We start from the raw sequence: 19,508 nt of genomic DNA, 5'->3' as shown, positions 1-19,508 counted from the left end.
GACTTCTTCACACAGAGAGTGGTGAATCTGTGGAATTCTCTGCCACAGGGAACAGTTGAGGCCAGTTCATTGGTTATACTTAAGAGGGAGTTAGATATGGCCCTTGTGGCTAAAGGGATCGGGGGTATGGAGAGAAAGCAGGTACAGGTTTCTGAGTTGGATGATCAGCCATGATCATACTGAATGGTGGTGCAGGCTCGAAGGGCCAAATAGCCTATTCCTGCACCTATTTTCTATGTTTCAACACTATTTCATCTGCCATCTCTTTGCCCATTCTCCTGAACTGTCTAAGTCCCTCTGTAGCATCTCTATCTCAATGCTACCTGCTGCTTCACTAATCTCATATCGTTTGCAAACTTAGCCACAAAGCCATCAATTCCATCATCCAAATCATTGACATACAATTTAAAGTGATTGTTGTCCCAACACAGACCCCTGTGGAACACCACTGGTAACCAGCAGCCAATCCAAAAAGGATGCCTTTATTCCCACTCTGCATCCTACCAATCAACTAATGCTCTATCCATGCTAGTATCTTTCCTGTAATACCCTGGGCTTTTATCTTGTTTCGTAGCCTTGTGTGGCACCTTGTTAAAATCCTTCTGAAAATCCAAGTACACAACAGCCACCAATTCTCCTTTGTTTATCCTGCTTGTTATTTCTTCAAAGAAATCCAACAGATTGGTCAAGCAAGATTTTTTCTTTAGGGAACTATGGCCTATTTTGTCATGTGCCTTCAAGAACCCTGAAATCTCATCCTTAACAATTGACTCCAAATTCTTCATAACCACTGAGGTCAGACTAACTGGTCTATAATTTCCTTTCTTCTGCCTCCCTCCATTCTTGAAGAGTGGTGTGACATTTGCAATTTTTCAGTCCCCCAGAACCATGCTGGAAACTAACGATTTTTGAAAAATCATTACTAATGCCTCCACAACCTCTTCGGCTATCTCTTTCAGAACCCTGGGGTGTATTCCATTAGGTCCAGCTGAATTACCTACCTTCAGATCTTTCAGTTTCCCAAGCACCATCTCCCCCATAATAGCAACTGCATGCACTTCTGTCCCTTGACATTCTTCAACTTCCAGTACACTACTAGTGTCTTCCACAGTGAAAACTGATGTGCAAAGTATTTATTCAGTTCGTCCACCATTTCCTTGACCTCATTACTATCTCTCTGGTGTCATTTTCCAGCGGTCCAATATCTTATTCTCATCTCTTTTTTCACTCTTTATATATCTGAAAAACTTTTGGTGTCATTTTTGATATTATTGACTTGCTTCATATTTCATCTTTTCCCTCCTTATAGCTTTTCAGTTGCCTTTCAGTTGGTTTTAAAAAAAGTTCCCAAACCTCTAACTTGCCACTTATTTTGCAAAATTATATGCTTTTGCTTTTATGTTGGCTTTGACTTCCTTTGTCAGCCACATTTGTGTCATCCTGCCTTTAGAATATTACTCTTCTTTGGAATATATCTATCCTGTGTCTTCCGAATTGCTCCCAGAAACTCCCTGATCATACCTGGTTCATTATACAGCATCCAATTCAGAACTGCTGATTCTCTAGCAGGCTCAACCACAAACTGCTCCAAAAAACCAACTCTGAGGCATTCCACAAATTCTTTCTCTTGGGATCCAACAGCAACCTGATTTTTCCCAATCTATCTGCATATCAAAATCCCCCATGACTATTGTAACACTGCCTTTTTGACATGCTATTACCATATCCTGACTACTGTTTGGAGGTCTGTATATAACTCCCATCAGGGTCTTCTTACCCTTGCAGTTTCTTAACTCTACCCACAAGGATTCAACACCTTCTTATCCTATGTCACTTCTTTCTCAAGATTTCATTTCATTTTTTTACCAGAAGAGCCACTCCTCCTCTGCCTACCTGCCTCTCCTTTTGATAAGAGTGTGTATCCTTGGATATTAAGCTCCCAACTACAAATGTCTTTCAACCATATGACTCCGTCACACCTACAACATCACAGCTGCCAATCTCTAACTGCGCTATAAGATCATCTGCCTTATTTTGTAGACAGCATGCATTCAAATATAACACCTGCAGTCCTGTATTTGTCACTCTTTTCAGTTTTCTCCACCTATTACACTATAACCCATCCCACTGACTGCAACTTTGCCCGATCATCTGCCTGTCCTTTCTTTCAGTCTCACTATACATTAACTCTGTTTGTAAGCCATCATCCTTATCCTCAGTCCTATAACTCCGGTTCCCATCTCTAGAAACTCTTGCAAATTTCTACAGATGTACTGTAGAGAGTATTTTTACTTGTTGCATCACAACCTGGCATGGAGCCTCCAAAGCACAAGTTCTTCAGAGGGTTGCAAAGGGTTATACATTCAGCCAGCTCCTTCACAGGCACAATCCTCTATGCCATCAAGAACATTTTCAAGAGGCAGTGCCTCAGGATGGTGGCGTCTATCATTAAGGACTCTCACCATGTTCTCTTCTCAATGAGGAGGTACAGGAATCTAAAGACTCACGCTTATCATTTCAAGAACAGTTTCTTCTCCTCCATAATCAGATTTCTGAATGGACCAAGACATTAACTACTTATATCATTTTTAACGCACTATTTACTTAACTTGTAATTTACAGTAATTTTATGTCTTTGTACTATTTAAGCAACAGATTTTATAAAATGTAAGATTGATAATTAACCTTATGTAACACCCTGGGAAAGGATTCACTTTTAACATAGTAGTCTTTCTGTAGAAGCGGTGTTTGGGTTATGGTTAAAAATAACGGGTGCTTTGGAATATGAGCTGTCCAATGAGGGGAGTGTACTTTCATGCTGTATGCCTGACACCGAGGAGATCAGGGTTCTTTGTTCAGTGGGAGATGGAGAGAGAAGATGTCATAAAGGAGCGGACTTGGAGTGGGGCCAGGAGTCGATGATGCCCGGGGAATTGATGGAGGATCAGCGAAAGGTAAATCGTGAGCTCCAACTTGTGTACATTAAACTGTTTCATTAAAATGGGTTTTCTTTTTCTTTACTAACCCTTTAGTCAACTTAACAACAAGAATTGTAAAGCCAAATTGTTTAATTGCATATGGCGTATTGTCTGTTATTTCATGGTACTGATTTGTAATGGGAACAAATCACACAACATCCACACAAACAGGAGGTTTTGCACTTCAATCTCACACGTTTGGCAGACATGTTTGTCTCCCCTAGACTTATGCAGCTGGCAGAACCTGGGATACACTTATGATTCTGTGAGCCCAACCTTGCTGCAGGACCAGCTACTCAACTGATTAATGAGCAGTTAACAAACAGAAACACTGAAGTCAAGATCAAATAGAGAAAATTGGGCAGAATGAGATGAAAAAGAGACCATTCATAACAGGGTACAGAAATGATCACTGGAGGAGGTAAGGTGAAAAGGGGTGACAATAAAACAATTTTTGCATCTAGAGAAGTGCAGTAGTGCACTGTTAATACCTCATGGTTCACAGTTCACAGGATTTGGGTTTAATCCTACCTGTGGTGCCTTTGTGGAGTTTACACTCTCTCTTGGACTATGAGGGTTTCCCTAAATGCTATGATTTCCTCCTAAATGCCAAAGATATGTTGATATATCAATTAGCCATTGCAAATTACTCCTAGGGTAGGAGAATTTCAGAAAGAATAAAGGGACATTGATAGGTATGCAAGATAGGCATATGGCAAGTTAAACAAATTATTCTGAGAACCAGCATGGACCTGATGTAAATAAACTAAAAGGCAAAGTTGCTTCCTACTTTATGATAATACAGAAAGAATTTGATCATGCTGGTAACAGGAATGGTATAGTCAAAACACATGATGCTCAGAATTGATGAAATATATTTAGTTCCTAGTACTAATGAGAGCATCCTTTCCACAACCCTGAGTAAACTGAAAAGGGTGACACTACATACTTTCCTCAATTCGCAGCCTGAGTTGCTCCTGGTCGTGTTTAAGCTCTTGTTCTGCCTGCAAGTGCGTTGCTTGGATGTGTTGCCTCAGTTCCTCAATGTAGCTTTGCTGCTGGTGTATTTGTTGTTGGTAGAACACTTCCATTCCCCTCAGCTTCTGCTTATAATCCTTGCTCTCCTGCTGCTTGCTCTGGTAGCATTGCTGCAGCTCTTTCAGCTGCCTCCTGAGAACAAACAACAGCAGTGAAACCACCTCGAGTACAAAGGTTCAAAGTAAATTTATTATCAAAGTATATACATGACACCATATATACCCTGTGATTCATTTTCTTGCAGGCATACACAGTAAATCCAACACAATACTATCAATAAAAGACCATAGCCAACAGTTGAGGGGGCAGGGATTCAGATTTCTGTATCACTGGGAACTCTTTTGGTGAAGGTATGACCTGTATAAAAGGAATGGGTTACACCTGAATTGGGGACCAACATCTTTGCAGGCAGGTTTGCTAGAACTTTAGGGGAGGACTAAAACTAAATTGGCAGGAGTTTGAGAAACTGAATGATAGGGCTGAGAATGGGGCAGTTTGTATTCCAGCAGAGGCAGTGTGTAGTGAGACTGTCAGGAAGGACATGCAGCTGATGGGACAAAATGGCAGTCAATGGAATGAACTGCAGTGTAATGGGGAGCAAAATTGAAAAGGGTGATCCTGGACTGAAGGTACAATATTTAGATTAGATTGTGAGGACACTCAGTCCTCGTTTATTATCATTTAGTAATGTATGCATTAAGAAATGATACAATGTTCCTCTAGTATGATATCACAAAAACACAAGACAGACCAAGACTAACTTACAAAAACCACATAATTATAACATATAGTTACAACAGTGCAAAGCAATGCTGTAATTTGATAAGGGCAGACCATGGACACGGTAAAAGAAAGTCCCAAAGTCCTTGAGTCCCAAAGTCCCGACTGTCCATCATCTCACGTAGATGGTAGAAGGAAGAAAAACTCTTCCTGCCATGAACCTCCAGCGCCGCAAAGCTTCCTGATGCAGCCTCTGGAAGCATCCGACCACAGCCAACTCTGAGTCCATCCAAAAAACTTCGAGCCTCCGACCAGCCCTCTGACATCGAGCACCCAGAACCATCTCTGCCGAGCGCTTCGACCTTGTCCCCGGCCGCCAAGCAACAGGCAAAGCTGAGGATTCGGGGCCTTCCTCTCCAGAGATTTCTCGATCACACAGTAGCAGCGGCAGCAAAACAGGCATGTCAGAAGTTTCACCAGATGTTCCTCCATGCTTCTCACATCCGTCCCCATCAAACCAGGATTGTGCACAGCCCCTACTTACAGATAACAGATATTCATCCCTGGAGTGACCGTGCATGCTGCCGTTGCACTGCCATTTTCTCTTTTTGAATGCATGTTGTATACGAAATAAGGTAGACCATCTTGTAGCACAGTTAGAGATTGGCAGGTATGAACTTGCGGACATCATTGCGTAATGGCTGAAAGAAGATTATAGTTGGAAGCTACACATCCAAGGATACACACTGTATTGAAAGTATAGGCAGGTATGTAGAGAAGGAGGAGTGGCTCTACTGGGAGAAAAAGAAATCAAACCTTTAGAAAGAAGTGACTTAGAATCAATAGATGTAGAATTATTGTGGGTAGAGTGAAGGAACTGTCAAGGTAAAAGGACCCTGATGAGAGTTGTATACAGGCCTCCAAACAGTAGCCAGGATGTGGGTTACAAATTACAATGAAAGATAAAAAATGCATGTCAAAAGGGTAATGTTATGATAATCAGGGGATTTCAATATGCAGGTAGATTTGGAAAATCAGGTTGGTGCTGATTTTGGATCCCATGGGAGAGAATCTGTAGAATTCCTACAAGATGGCTTTTTAGAGATGTTGTGGTTGGGCCCATTGGGGGATCAGCAAAACGGGATTGGTTTTGTGTAATAAACCAGATTTAGTAGGGAGCCTAAGGTAAAGGAACCCTTAGGAGACAGTGATCATAAGATGATAGAATTTACCCTGCAATTTCAGAGGGAGGAACCGGACAAAGTTGAAGGGGAGAATAGTAGGGATGACAGTGGAACAGCAATGGCAGCAGTTTCTTGGAAATATTAAAGAGAGGCAAGAGAAGATAACAGACCATTGGAAAATGACACTGGAGAGGTAAAAATGGGGGACAGGAAATAGTGAATGAACTGAATAAGTTTTCTGCATCAGTCTTCACTGTGAAAGATACTAGCAGTATGGTGAAAGTTCAAGAGTATCAGGGGACAGAAGTGAGTACAGTTGCTTTTACTAAGGAGAAGGTTCTTGGGACGCTGTAAGGACTGAAGGTAGGTAAGACACTTGGACCAGTTGGACTACGCCCCCAGGGTTCCAAAAGAGGTAGCTGAAGAAACTCCGGAGGCTTCTTTCAAGAATCATTACATTCTGGCAAGGTTCTGGAGGACTGAAAAATTACAAATGTCACCCCACTCTTCAAGAAGGGAGGGAAGCAAAAGAAAGGAAATTACTGGCTAGTTGGCCTGACCTGAGTAGTTGGGAAGATGTTGGGAGTTGATTGATAAGGATGATGTTTTGGGTACTTCAAGGCACATGATAAAATAGGTCAAAGTCAGCAATGGTATCCTTGAGGGAAAATCTTGACTGACAAATCCATTAGAATTCTTTGAGAAACCAACAAGCAGGATAGACAAAGGAGAATCAGTGGATGTTATTTAGTTTACTTGGATTTTTAGAAGGCCTTTGACAAGATGCTGCACATGAGGCTGCTTAGCAAGATAGGGGCCCATGGTATTACATAAAGATAGTGCCATGGATAGAACACTGGCCCACTGACAGGAGGCAAAGAGTAGGATTAAAGGGAACCTTTTCTGAATGGCCGCTGGTGAGTAGTGGAGTTCTGCAGGAGTCTGTGTTGGAACTGTTTATTGTTATGTTATATGTCAATGATTTGGATGATGGAATTGTAGGCTTTGTGTCCAAGTATGCAAATGCTACCAAGATAAGGGGAGGGGCAGGTAGTGTTGAGGAAGCAGGGAAGCTTCAGAAGGACATAGACAGATTAGGAGAATAGATAAAGAAGTGCCAGATGGAATATAGTGTCAGGGAATGAGATGTGGAGAGGATGTTTCCAGTAGTTTGGGAGACTAGGACCAGGGGGCAAACCTCTAAAAATCCTCTGGCCAGAGGATGGCGAATCTACGGAATTCGTTGCCACAGGTGGCTGTTGAGGCCAGATCATTGGGTGTATTTAGGGTGGAGTTTGATAGGTTCTTGATTAGTCAGTGTGTGAAAGGCTATGGAGAGAAAGCAGGAGAATGAGGTTGAGAAGGGAAATGGATTGGCCATGATCAAATGGTGGAGCAGAATGGACCAATTTAGGCCCAAAGGCCTAATTCTGCTCCTATACCTTATGCTCTTATTTTTATATCAGCTGGAACAAAATAAGGGGTATGTTGTCCAGTGCTAGCTGATTTACAACTTTGTCTCATGACAGCAGACCATGATTACTCGTGATGTTCCAAAATCCAGCTTCAGTGTCAAGACCCCTGCAGATGAGGGGCTGGTTACCACCTTGTTTAATGTGGGCATGCACCGCTTTCAAACTAATGTTGCAGTCTGAGGATTTACAATATTCACAATTGTGCAAATGTGCAATGAAACAAATTTGACAAATTTACTCAGTTAACCATGTGACAACAGTAAGGTTTTGACTCTCAAAGTTAAATGGCTCAACATGCTCCACAAAAGGCTGGTGCACATTTCAAGTGAATGCAGTGGATCCTGGGCATTAGGACAGGTCACTTAGTGCAATACAACATAACTTACCTGTCAACTCAAACAGTCGAATGTTATTGAACACGCCTCACACTAATTCCATACAATACAATTCCAGAATACTGCACAACCTCTTTAACTGAATTAATAATCTAATAACTATTACCAACCATGTTAATAATGAAAAGGTACAGCATTTATTTATATTCCTAATTTATTAAGGCTAACATTGAAATGTTACATAGAATGGTTCAGCATGGACTAGAACAGACAGACATACTTTATTGATCCCGAGGAAAATTGGGTTTCATTACAGCCACACCAACCGAGAAGAGTGAAGAAATATAGCAATATAAAACCATAAACAATTAAATAATAATAAGTTAATCATGCAAAGTGGAAATAAGTCCAGGACCAGCTTATTGGCTCAGGGTGTCTGACACTCCGAGGGAGGAGTTGTAAAGTTTGATGGCCACAGGCAGGAATGACTTCCTACGACGCTCAGTGTTACATCTCGATGGAATGAGTCTCTGGCTGAATGTACTCCTGTGCCTAACCAGTACATTATGGAGTGGATGGGAGACATTGTCCAAGATGGCATGCAACTTGGACAGCATCCTTTTTTCAGACACCACCGTCAGAGAGTCCAGTTCCACCCCCACAACATCACTGGCCTTTGGAATGATTTTGTTGATTCTGTTGGTGTCTGCTACCCTCAGCCTGCTGCCCCAGCACACAACAGCAAACATGATAGCACTGGCCACCACAGACTCGTAGAACATCCTCAGCATTGTCTGGCAGATGTTAAAGGACCTCAGTCTCCTCAGGAAATAGAGACGGCAATGACCCTTCTTGTAGACAGCCTCAGTGTTCTTTGACCAGTCCAGTTTATTGTCCATTCGTATCCCCAGGTATTTGTAATCCTCCACTATATCCACACTGACCCCTTGGATGGAAACAGGGGTCATTGGTGCCTTAGCCTTCCTCAGGTCCACCACCAGCTCCTCAGTCTTTTTCACATTAAGCTGCAGATGATTCTGCTCGCACCATGTGACAAAGTTTCCCACCGTAGCCCTGTACTCAGCCTCATCCCCCTTGCTGATGCATCCAACTATGGCAGAGTCATCAGAAAACTTCTGAAGATGGCAAGACTCTGTGTTGTAGTTGAAGTCCGAGGTGTAGATGGTGAACAGAAAGGGAGCCAAGACAGTCCCCTGTGTTGCCCCAGTGCTGCTGACCACTCTGTCTGACACACAGTGTTGCAAGCGCAAGTACTATGGTGTGCCAGTCAGGTAATCAATAATCCATGACACCAGGGAAGCATCCACCTTCATCACTGTCAGCTTCTCACCCAGCAGAGCAGGGTGGATGGTGTTGAACGCACTGGAGAACTCAAAAAACACGACCCTCACAGTGCTCACCGGCTTGTCCAGGTGGGCATAGAAACGGTTCAGCAGATAGACGATGGCATCCTCAGCTCCTAGTCGGGGCTGATAGGCGAACTGGAGGGAGTCTAAGTGTGGCCTAACCATAGGCCGGAGCTGCTCTAGAACAAGTCTCTCCAGGGTCTTCATGATGTGAGAGGTCAATGCCACTGGTCTGTAGTCATTGGAGCCACTGGGGCGCGGCATCTTCGGTACAGGAACGAGGCAGGACATCTTCCACATCACTGGAACCCTCTGGAGATGCAGGCTCAGGTTGAAGACACGGTGAAGTACTCCACATAGCTGGGGGGGCAGAGACTTTGAGCACCCTGGGGCTGACACCATCCGGGCCTGCAGCCTTGCTTGGATGGAGACGTTTCAGCTGTCTTCTCACCTGTTCAGCTGCGAAGCCCACCGTGGTGGTTTCAGATGAGGGAGGAGTGTAGTCACGAGAGCAGGGTGGGGAGCAGTGAGGATGGGGTAGGAGGGGAGAGTGGAGTATGTGTTGGTTGGGGGCCGAAAACAGATGAATCATGTGGAGGATGGGCAGGGGCCACATCTATTGAAGTGTCAAATCTGTTGAAGAACAGGTTAAGTTCGTTGGCCCTGTCCACACTGCCTTCAGCTCCTCTGTTGCTGAAGGGCAAAGATGGCCTGTTTCCGTGCTGTAATTGTTATATGGTTATGGTTATAATGGTGACCACTCTAATTAATGTCTGCAGATTTTTCTCCTGCAGCTAATCCAACAAGCAGATTTCAGAGGAAGACTGACCCAGCCAGAATGATGCCTAGATGTCAGTGTACCAATTATGCTTTCTGAATTCACACCCCACAAGAGATCTAGTGCAAAGGGAGCTGCGCTAGTTTGAAACACCGTGCAGGAGACCACCATAACCATGACTACTGTTTCAGTAAACATCTTCTGAAAATGACAGCATGTTTAAAGAAAGGCCCTGTGTGGATCCCTGGGATCAAATATATATCAGAGATAACAACTTAAATTCTGCTTTATTTTCATTGCAGCAATCTTTTATTTTATCCAAGGGTCCAATCAAATCATTAACAAAAATCATGGAATATTCAGCCTCTAGATATACAAGGTAATGTTTGATGTTATAAAATGAAAAAGTTACACATCGGAAAAAAGAGCAACACAGTGGCACAGGAGTTGCTTCACAGCCCCAGTGACCCCAGCTCGATCCTGAACATGGGTAGTGTCTGTGTGGAGTTTGAATGTATGAGTGGGAAAGCACTATGGGTAGTAGAAGAAGGCAGAATCATGAGAGAGGTGATAGGTAGCTAGAAGAGGAGACAGAGTGAAAGTGGGATTGGGGAAGGGAGAGGGAGGGAATTACCAGAAGTTGGAGAATTCGATGTTCGTACCTAGGGGCTGGAGACTACCCAGATGGTATATGAGGTGTTGCTCCTCCAACCTGAGTTTGGCCTCATCATGGCAGTAGAGGAGGCCATGTATGGGAATGTGAAGCAGAGCTGAAGTGGGTGGCAACCGAGAAATCCTGTCTGTTGTTGCGGATGGAGCAGAGCTGCTTGACAAAGCGGTCCCCCAATCTGCGTCGGGTCTCGCCGATGTAGAGGAGGCCGCACTGGGAGCACTGGATGCAATAGATTACCCCAACAGACTCACAAGTAAAGTGTTGCCTCACCTGGAAGGACTGTTTGGGGCCCTAAATGGTGGTAAAAGAAGAGGTGTAGGGACAGGTGTAGCACTTGCACTTACAGAGATAAGTACCAGGTGGGAGATCCGTGGGGAGGGACGTGTGGACCAGGCAGTCGCGGAGGGAATGCCTATCACCTCTCTCATTGGTTTTCCACCCTCCCCCCACCTTCTTTATGGGGCCCCTGCCCCCTCCTTCCTCAGTCCTGATGAAGGGTCTCGGCCCGAAACATTGACTGCTCATTTCAACGGATGCTGCCCAACCTGCTGAGTTCATCCAGCTTGTTTGTATGTGTTAAGGTGCTTGGAAGTAGGCACAGAGGAGATGTCAGCAGTAAGTTTTTTACGCAGAACGGTGAGTGTGTGGAATGGGCTGCTGGCAACAGTGGTGGAGGCAGATACAACAGGGTCTTTTAAGAGACTTTTGGATAGGTACCTGGAGCTTAGAAAAATAGAGGGCTATGGGTAACCCTGGTAATTTTTAAGGTAGGGACATGCTCGGCACAACATTGTGGACCAAAGGGCCTGTATTGTGCTGTAGGATTTCTATGTTTCTATCCACTCTGTCAAGGCCTTTCAAAATTTGATAGGTTTCAATGAAATTGCTCCCTAATTCTTCTAAACTCCAGGCCCAGAAACATCAAATGCTCCTCATATATTAACCCTTTCATTCCCAGAATCATACTCATGAATCTCTTTGGGATCCTCTCCAATGCCAGCACATCTTTTCTTAGGTAAGGGGCCCAAAACTGCTCACAATATTCCAGTGTGCTCTGACCAATGTCTTATAAAGCCTTAGCATTACATCCTTGCCTTTATATTCTAGTTTTCTCAAAATTAAATCTAACAGTGCTTTGCCGTCTTATCATCAACTCAAACTGGAAGTTAACCTTTAAGGAATACCGTACAAGGATTCCCTTAAGAACTCACTTGGAAATTTAAATTTTTTCCCCATATAGAAAACAGTCTATGCCTTTTTTCTTTCTACCAAATTGCATCACCGTGCACTTCCCTACACTATATTCCATCTGCTATTCCTTTGTCCATTCTCCTAAATAGTCTCAATTCACCTATGGACTCCCAGCTTCCTCAACACTGCCTGCCCTCCACCTATATTCATATCATCTGCAAACTTGGCCACAAAGCCATCAATTCTCTCATCCAAATTATTAACATATAATGTGAAATGAAGCAATCCCAACACTGACCCCTAGAACACTGTCACATTGGCAGCCAACCAGAAAAAGACCCCTTTATTACCACTCTTTGCCTCCTGCCAATCTTCTACCAACGCAAGATATTTCCTGTAATACCACGGGCTCTTATCTTGTCAAGCAGCCTAATGTGCAGCACTTTGTCAAAGGCCTTCTCAAAATGCAAGTAAACAACATCCATTGACTCTTGTTTGCCTTCCAACGTGTCATTTCCTCAAAGAATTCCAACAGATTTGTCGAGCAAGATTTTCCCTTAAAGAAACTATGGCCTATTTTATCATGTGTCTCGAAGAACCCTGAAACCTCATCCTTAAGAATGGACTCCAACATTGTCACAGCCACTGAGAATGGGCCTATAACTTCCTTTCTTCTGCGTCCCTCGCTTCTTAAAGAGTGAAGTGACATTTGCAATTTTCCAGTCCTACAGAACCATTCCTGAATCTAGCGATTCTTGAAAGGTAATTACTAATGCCTCCACAATCACTTCAGCCACCTCCTTCAGTACCCTGGGGTGCACACCATCTGGTCCAGGTGACTTATCTACCTTCAGACCTCTCAGCTTCCCACACAGTTTCCCATTTATAATAGCAACTACACTCTTCTGCCCCCTGACGCTCTCAAATTTCTGGAGTTCGATAACCCTGGGAGCTATCTGATTGAGTGGGGAACTGCATTTCCAACTTCATTTTTTTGGTTATCAATGAACATCTCTCAGGAAACTGAAGTTACGGACATCATTATTTCCTACTATCTACAAACAAGGGATGCTTCTGATCAATAAAACACTGGATTAGTCTGGATAAAGAACTGACAAATAAAACAAATAAAAGTACCAGTCATTTCCCCTCCCCACCACGAAGGAATATTATCAGCATTTAACTATAATGTTATTATGTTAAGCTACACCAATCCACCAACACTAGTTTTTAAGATCTTTAATCATGTAATAATCTCTACTGAGTGAAATGTCAACATTCTACAGGAGCATTTAGCAAGAGGGAAATAAAATGACGTGAAGTGGTGCTGCTTGATCCAGTGATTGTTAAATGCATGTCAATCCTCCTACAAACAGAATTTTACAGCAAAACTTCCTCAAGTTCACAACAATAGCCAGAATTTTATATTATTATTCTATTTAAAATATATCAGGGGCTGTTTTCATGCACACACAAAAATAAGCACATTTGAGTTTGGCAACAACTCCAGTGGATTGAAAAAAAAGTCTGTACAAAAACGTGAAAAGGAAGTAGCAACATATAAATCATGGAACAACCCAACAGCTCCAAGAAAAAATAACTACTAAAAAAGAAGCTATAATCAAGACAGAGCTTCAATAGAACCAACTACTGAATAATCTTCATCGCAATGAATCTCTAACAGGAAATAGTTTACATTGTTGCATCATCCTGAGATCAAGGACATACTCAAGGTCTGATATGAGAGTGCAGAACCAATTGAATTAATTTTACCAAATACAGAATTAAGCAGTGATCTGGTAAAACAACAGGGCACATACAAATAAGTAATCTCCAGTGAATAATCAAGAACAAAAGAAGATAATTTTAAAAGGTGCAATGGAGATCTAGAACTTTCTCTCCATAAAACTGCAGAGGATTTGGGTAGTGTCAAATGCAAATATTAACAGGTTAAACAAATGGATACATGTTGTAGAAGGGTGTTAAAGGTAGTAAAAATAAAGGCATAGATCAGCAATGATGCAATGGCAAATCAGTGCCTTGGTTTAACATCACACGTAAAAGGCACTATTTTCAATATTACACATTATCCTTAGGGGAACAAACGTGGATTGTTTTCACTCAAGTGTCAGAGGCCAAGGGAAGACCTGATGAAAGCTTATAAAATTATTAGAGATGTAGATGGTATAGATAGTAAGAATCTTTTTTTTCCTCCAATGTAAGTGTCAAATGCTAGAGGACATACAGTAGCTTTAACATGGGAGGAGAAAGTTTAAAGGAGATGAGCAGAGAAATGTTTCTTTGTGCAGCAAGTTAGGAACTTGCTGCCAAGGGTGACAGTTGAAGCAGGTATGACAGTGGCATTCAAAAGGCCTTTAGATAGGCAGATAAATAGGCAGGGAATAGAGGGATATGGATCCTGTACAGGTAGAAGAGTTTAATTTGGCGTCATGCACAGTACAGGCATCACAGACCCAAATACGAAAGCCTGCATTTGAAGTCCAACTCTAGAAACTTCAGCTGAAATTGTGGAATGACAGGAAGCGAAGAAACATACTTTGTTTTCCATTAAAGGGCAATGGCTTGTTCTGCAAAGTTCAGATTGATGAGGTAATTTGTATCTCTCTAACTGAATCCCTTAATGATAAGGATGACAGTGTTTACAAAGAAATTAATGAGAGTGATGTTACAGAAGAATCTATTAAACTATCCTTAGTGTTATCTTTCGAATACTAAACCAGATTTCCAGAATGTCAATGTTCTCTGTTGTAGTACATTATATAATGACAAGAATAGTAAATCAACATTGTCATTTCCATACACAGAAAAGACAAGAAACAAAATCCAGTCACTTAGACAACTTCTCACCTGCTTTCATTTATCTCGATTCCTTCCTCTTTCTCTTGTTCCAAGCTGATAAAAAACATGACAATAGAATGGTTTTGTTACACCATGTTCCCCAACAGCAACACTCTCTGTTCATACACATTTAAAGTTTTCACTGCAGCCCAGGTAAGAAAGGAGAGCGAAGAGAGCACAACCCCATGGCTGCTGGAAGAGAGCAAGTTGAGAAGTTCGCTCAAGGAAAGCCATCAGGATCGGTGGAGGCATACTTATACTGACTAGGGTACTACATTGCCATGATTACAATATGGAATGGCTAATCCAGTGAAGGAGAATTTTAACCCCACCCAGAGCAATATAACCATGAAGTTGTTACATCACTGAGAAAACCCAAATAGTTCAATAATGTCCTGTAAGGAAGACCATTTAAAGCTCTTACTCAATCTGGTCTAAAAGTGACTTCCATCCCCCACCCAACACAGCTGATTCTCAGTGCCCTTGACTAGGGTTTGAAAGCCAATAACTGTATCAAACTCAAGGCAACAAGTATGTCACTAAACACCAACCTTGCTTAACAAGCAGTTGCCTATAAATAAATCCTAATTATGATAAAGAAGGGGCAAAACATAAAAAGAATTTTAAAATAAGACAATTAAATCAAGTTTAGAAAATGCAAGTTTCTAAGTTATGTCTATGGGACACAACTTAGTGTGTATGTGTATATATTGTATATTCATGTCTATTCTGATTCCAATTCTGAGCTGTGGCAACTAACCCTTGAATCCAAGTTGTTAACTGGTTAGCCGGTGAGTAAAATACTTCTTTGCTTTCTAAGCTAGGGATGCTGTAAATAAGAAACTAATAATTTAAACTGGTTGAATTACTTTAAGTGTCTTAAAATAAGCTAAATAAATATTAATAAATTAAATAGCTAAACCAGGATTGAACAGAGGAATCAGTGCAAAATAAATGTACTATGAGAAGCAGGTTCAGGTGTACTGAGAGCAACATGATGCCAGGTAACCAGATATGCCATAAACATCTACAGCTTCAGAAACACAACCTTAAACATGTTAAATAAGACAGTAGGCATAGTGATGAGGCTGGAAGGGAAAAGAGTTACCTAACCATTTTGAACAAGGAGCTGGGTCACCCTATATATTAACTAAAAGTTTAAATTCAGTTAGTTTGATCACAGAGGGCAGAATATGATTGTAAGATGGAAAGATTAGTAAAACTACTATTACATTGGTGAAAGAGTCCCACTCCTTGCTTTCCTTAACCTGCATGGATGTCATCAAAATTGTAGAGAAGATGGTGAGACTGGCCAAGTTACCAAAGTGCAGAACAACATTCAGAGGGGGAACAAGGATCATTATAATGGTAATGTCATTAAAGGGACAGACAGCATACTTAAAGATATGAGTGGAAGTTCCAAAGAGGTGTCTGCCCAGTGGCAAAGGATTACATCTTGGAGTAAGAGGAATCTCACAGGAACCACTGGTATTGGGCTATAAATCAGTACAGTAAGAATGAAGGTGGGGCAGGGGCAATTGTAGTGGTATGGGCTGTAAAATCTATGAGGAAGGACTGAGCTCATTGACAGAAGGGATTTTATGCATCTGAACATTGTGCTTTCCCTGCTTCAATATGAAGCAGTATTTCTGTATCGGATGATGATATTTTTCATTCAATGGAAGTTCTCTTAGTTTAATATCCTACCTTGCTTGCATGAGTGGAGATAAAACATAAGGAGGGGAAAAGTTGAATTCTCCATCCAAATCCAGCCATTCGCAAGAACCACTGCTCGCCAAAGATATACTGCTACTCTAAATGAGGGAAAAGTATTAATCCTATAACCAAGATAACAAATTAATTCATTTACAAGTGTAGCAACCTCCTTTTCATATGCTTTCACACAAACCTGAATGGGCAATGCAAGCCAGAGAAAGGAACAATGTTGATGAATGTGCTTAAGTTTCAGGCAGATGGAATACAGCATTTGGAAATGTATGATAATGCATTTTGGTAAAAGGAACCATAGTGCAGACTATTATCTAAATGGGGCGAAAATTCAAACATCAGAATGGTGGAGCAGACTCGATGGCTGAATGGCCTAATTCTGTTCCCATGTATTAATGGCCTTATGGAACCAAATGACATGGAGGGGAAATTAATACAATTGTTGGCATCTTTGTCCTTTCAAAGTGGGATTATTCAGTAACTGTGTAAATTATTTAGGGTTCAGTGACCTGGCTCCATTATCCATTAGCTGTCAATGCTTGTTCATTATTACAATGTACTACTAAGTGAGTTCATAGAAAAGTTGCAATCTCTTCAAAGAGTCATTACAGTATTGACTTAGTTATGATAACCCAAATGCCATGTGTCCATATTTGCAGCTCCTCAGGCATTAAAATAACACAACCCATGCCACAGGATCTGAACAACATTCTGCCTTGGGCTAAAGAATGGCCAGTCACATTTGCACTACTCATCACAACCAAAAGAGAATTTATTTAGTCTTCTTTACATTTCCAAATCCTTAACATCAACCAAACAGCAATCATCAATAACATAAGCTAAAGTGGACCAGCCACATAAATACTGTGGCTACAAGAGCAGATGTGTATTCTGGGACAAATGGAACATTTAGAGTGACAAAGTCTGAAGATAAAAGAAGAATGGAATCGCAACTCTCCATTTGATCAGCTGAGTGCAGTTCCAACAACACATGAAGATCAACACCATCCCACATTAAAAATCCATTATATTAGCACCGCCTCTAATCAACCACTCAAACATTTTCTCCTTTCACCCCAGTCCATGGTGGTTACACTGTGAGTCATCTACTGGAGGCCCTGTAGAAACATACGAGTAAGTTAATAACTCATCAGGGTGATTGATAATTTTGTGGCCTAAGGTAGAAGGAGATGAGTTATTAACTTCAAACTTTCTGCATAATCAAAGAGTTGACCTGCATGTGCTTGTAACAAGACCTGTATAGCTCATCACCGTCTACCTTAGGCCACGAACTTATCAATCACCCATCTGTGGACACTTTCTGGAGGTCCAAGATCCCTATGCTCCATTAACGCTGGACTAAGTATATAAATGTAGGAGGGGACTATGTTGAAAAATAAATGTGCTAGGTTTTCTAAAATTGACTCCTTCTACCTTAGGCCATGAACATATCAATCATGCCTTGTAACAAAGTTGTCACTAAACTTTTATTCTCTAATACCCAGAAAGGCAGAAAAACAATGGTACTGCAAATCAGCATCTACATGTTCTGCTTCACCCCAGCCAGCCAACTACACCCCACCCCACTCCCTCATCAGGACCGTTGGTTATGGCTGAGCCTTTGTTGGTGTGTTGCCCTTAAGGCATTTATTTAGCTTTATTACATTTTCACTTTAGTAATTCGTTTGTAATTATTTTCTAGTTAAGGTTGATAACTACGTTGCAGTTGTTGAAGGTAAATTCATTATCTGTGATATATCGCAGCATGCAATGATGTCACACCTGGTTTCACCGCGTCTTGTGGGTAAATTGTGGGCACGGAGAAACGAGAAGGCAGGGGCTTGAGCTTGCAGGATCAGCGCAAGAAAGGTTCCATTTCTACGTACTAAGAAATATCATAGAAGCAAAACCTTTTCACCATACGTTAATATGGAAAAGTGAACAGTAAATGGTTAATCTTACTGTGATCGTGTCTTCATTGGCTACGGTTTAACTCAGTGTTTAGTTCAGAGTTTCTACACCTGCACGAGAACACTACAGTTGTCATGGAGTGAATTGCTGCAACAGTAGGATAATAGGAATTTAAAAACAGGATCTGAAGTGGTTGGACAAGGCAGTAAGTGGTACATGCTGCGTGCGCCAGAGGTGGTCAGATTAAATGAATCATTTTAAAATGTTGACTTACAAACTAAACAAATCAGATAGGTGAGGGGCAATAGGGGTGAGCTCCTATAGAGGGATCTCACATCACTTTATATTTGAAAATGAAAGGAGGGTAGGGAATAAAATAGTACTATTCAGCTTAATAAGCATTCCTTGGTAACTGCATTGTCCTGCTACACTTAAGGTAGAATGAATGCTGTTACTGATCCAGACTCTTCTGATTAAAACCATCAATCTGAAATGTTAACTTGCTTTCCACTTTTTTAAAATCTTTATCATGTCTCTTCTGTTCAGTTTTTCCAGCATGTTCTGTTTAATTTCAGATCCACCAAAACTAGATTCTGATCAGGAGCTGGGATGCCAGTGTTCCAACTTCCTAACCTACTTCATTCTCCATTGGCTCACTATTCATGGTTCCATGATCAAGTCCTTTAAAGATACTTCTGCAAAAAGATTTAGATGCAGATTTTCCTTTGAATTCTCAGGAAGTTCAAGGCTGGTGTGTCCTGTATATTCTTTTGAACAAAATGCCTCTAAATTCCAAATAATAGAATGATAGACCAACAATCTGGGTAGTACTCTACAGATCATACAACATCTGTGGCTGGAAAGGAATTGTTGACATTTTTGGTCCAAACCCTGCATCAGGACATGCAGCCTTGCATTCATCCATGGAATGGTAGAGGCCTGTCTTACTCCAAATGATAAGGAAATATTAGGCGGCTACACCATCAATAGTAAAGCACATTTATTAATTAATGTATTAGGAACTTACAGTTCTCCTTTGCCTCAACTTTGCAGCTTCAGTTGGGTGATTAAACCTGAACTTATGCACTTTTCCCAAAACTATGACAGCACCTGAAAAATAAATGATAAATGTTATTATTATGATAAAACACATTGAGTAAGATTCTCATTCTAGGCCTATGAACAACACATGCAGAATTACCTTGCCATAATGGGCCTGTGTGGATTGGAGTTTACAAGAACAAGAGTTGGATTTACTGAAACAGATTCTG

At 41.5% G+C, this 19,508-nt stretch overlaps 1 protein-coding gene across 1 annotated transcript in view; it reads right to left on the bottom strand.

Moving 5' to 3' along the window:
- The window catches only part of LOC132403820 (stAR-related lipid transfer protein 9-like), a 265,508-nt gene that overhangs the window by 8,902 nt on the left and 237,098 nt on the right, over nucleotides 1–19,508 (bottom strand). The window contains exons 17-20 of the mRNA XM_059987537.1: nucleotides 19,265–19,347; nucleotides 16,306–16,412; nucleotides 14,608–14,652; nucleotides 3,928–4,148 (exon numbers count right to left, since the gene is read on the bottom strand). Coding sequence (XP_059843520.1) covers nucleotides 3,928–4,148; nucleotides 14,608–14,652; nucleotides 16,306–16,412; nucleotides 19,265–19,347 — 456 coding nt within the window. The remainder of the gene's footprint in view (nucleotides 1–3,927; nucleotides 4,149–14,607; nucleotides 14,653–16,305; nucleotides 16,413–19,264; nucleotides 19,348–19,508) is intronic.

This window comes from Hypanus sabinus, chromosome 2, assembly GCF_030144855.1.
Source record: "Hypanus sabinus isolate sHypSab1 chromosome 2, sHypSab1.hap1, whole genome shotgun sequence".
Classification (NCBI taxonomy): domain Eukaryota; kingdom Metazoa; phylum Chordata; class Chondrichthyes; order Myliobatiformes; family Dasyatidae; genus Hypanus; species Hypanus sabinus.
Note: the sequence above shows the minus strand (reverse complement) of the source record. Positions and strands in the feature narration are given on the sequence as shown.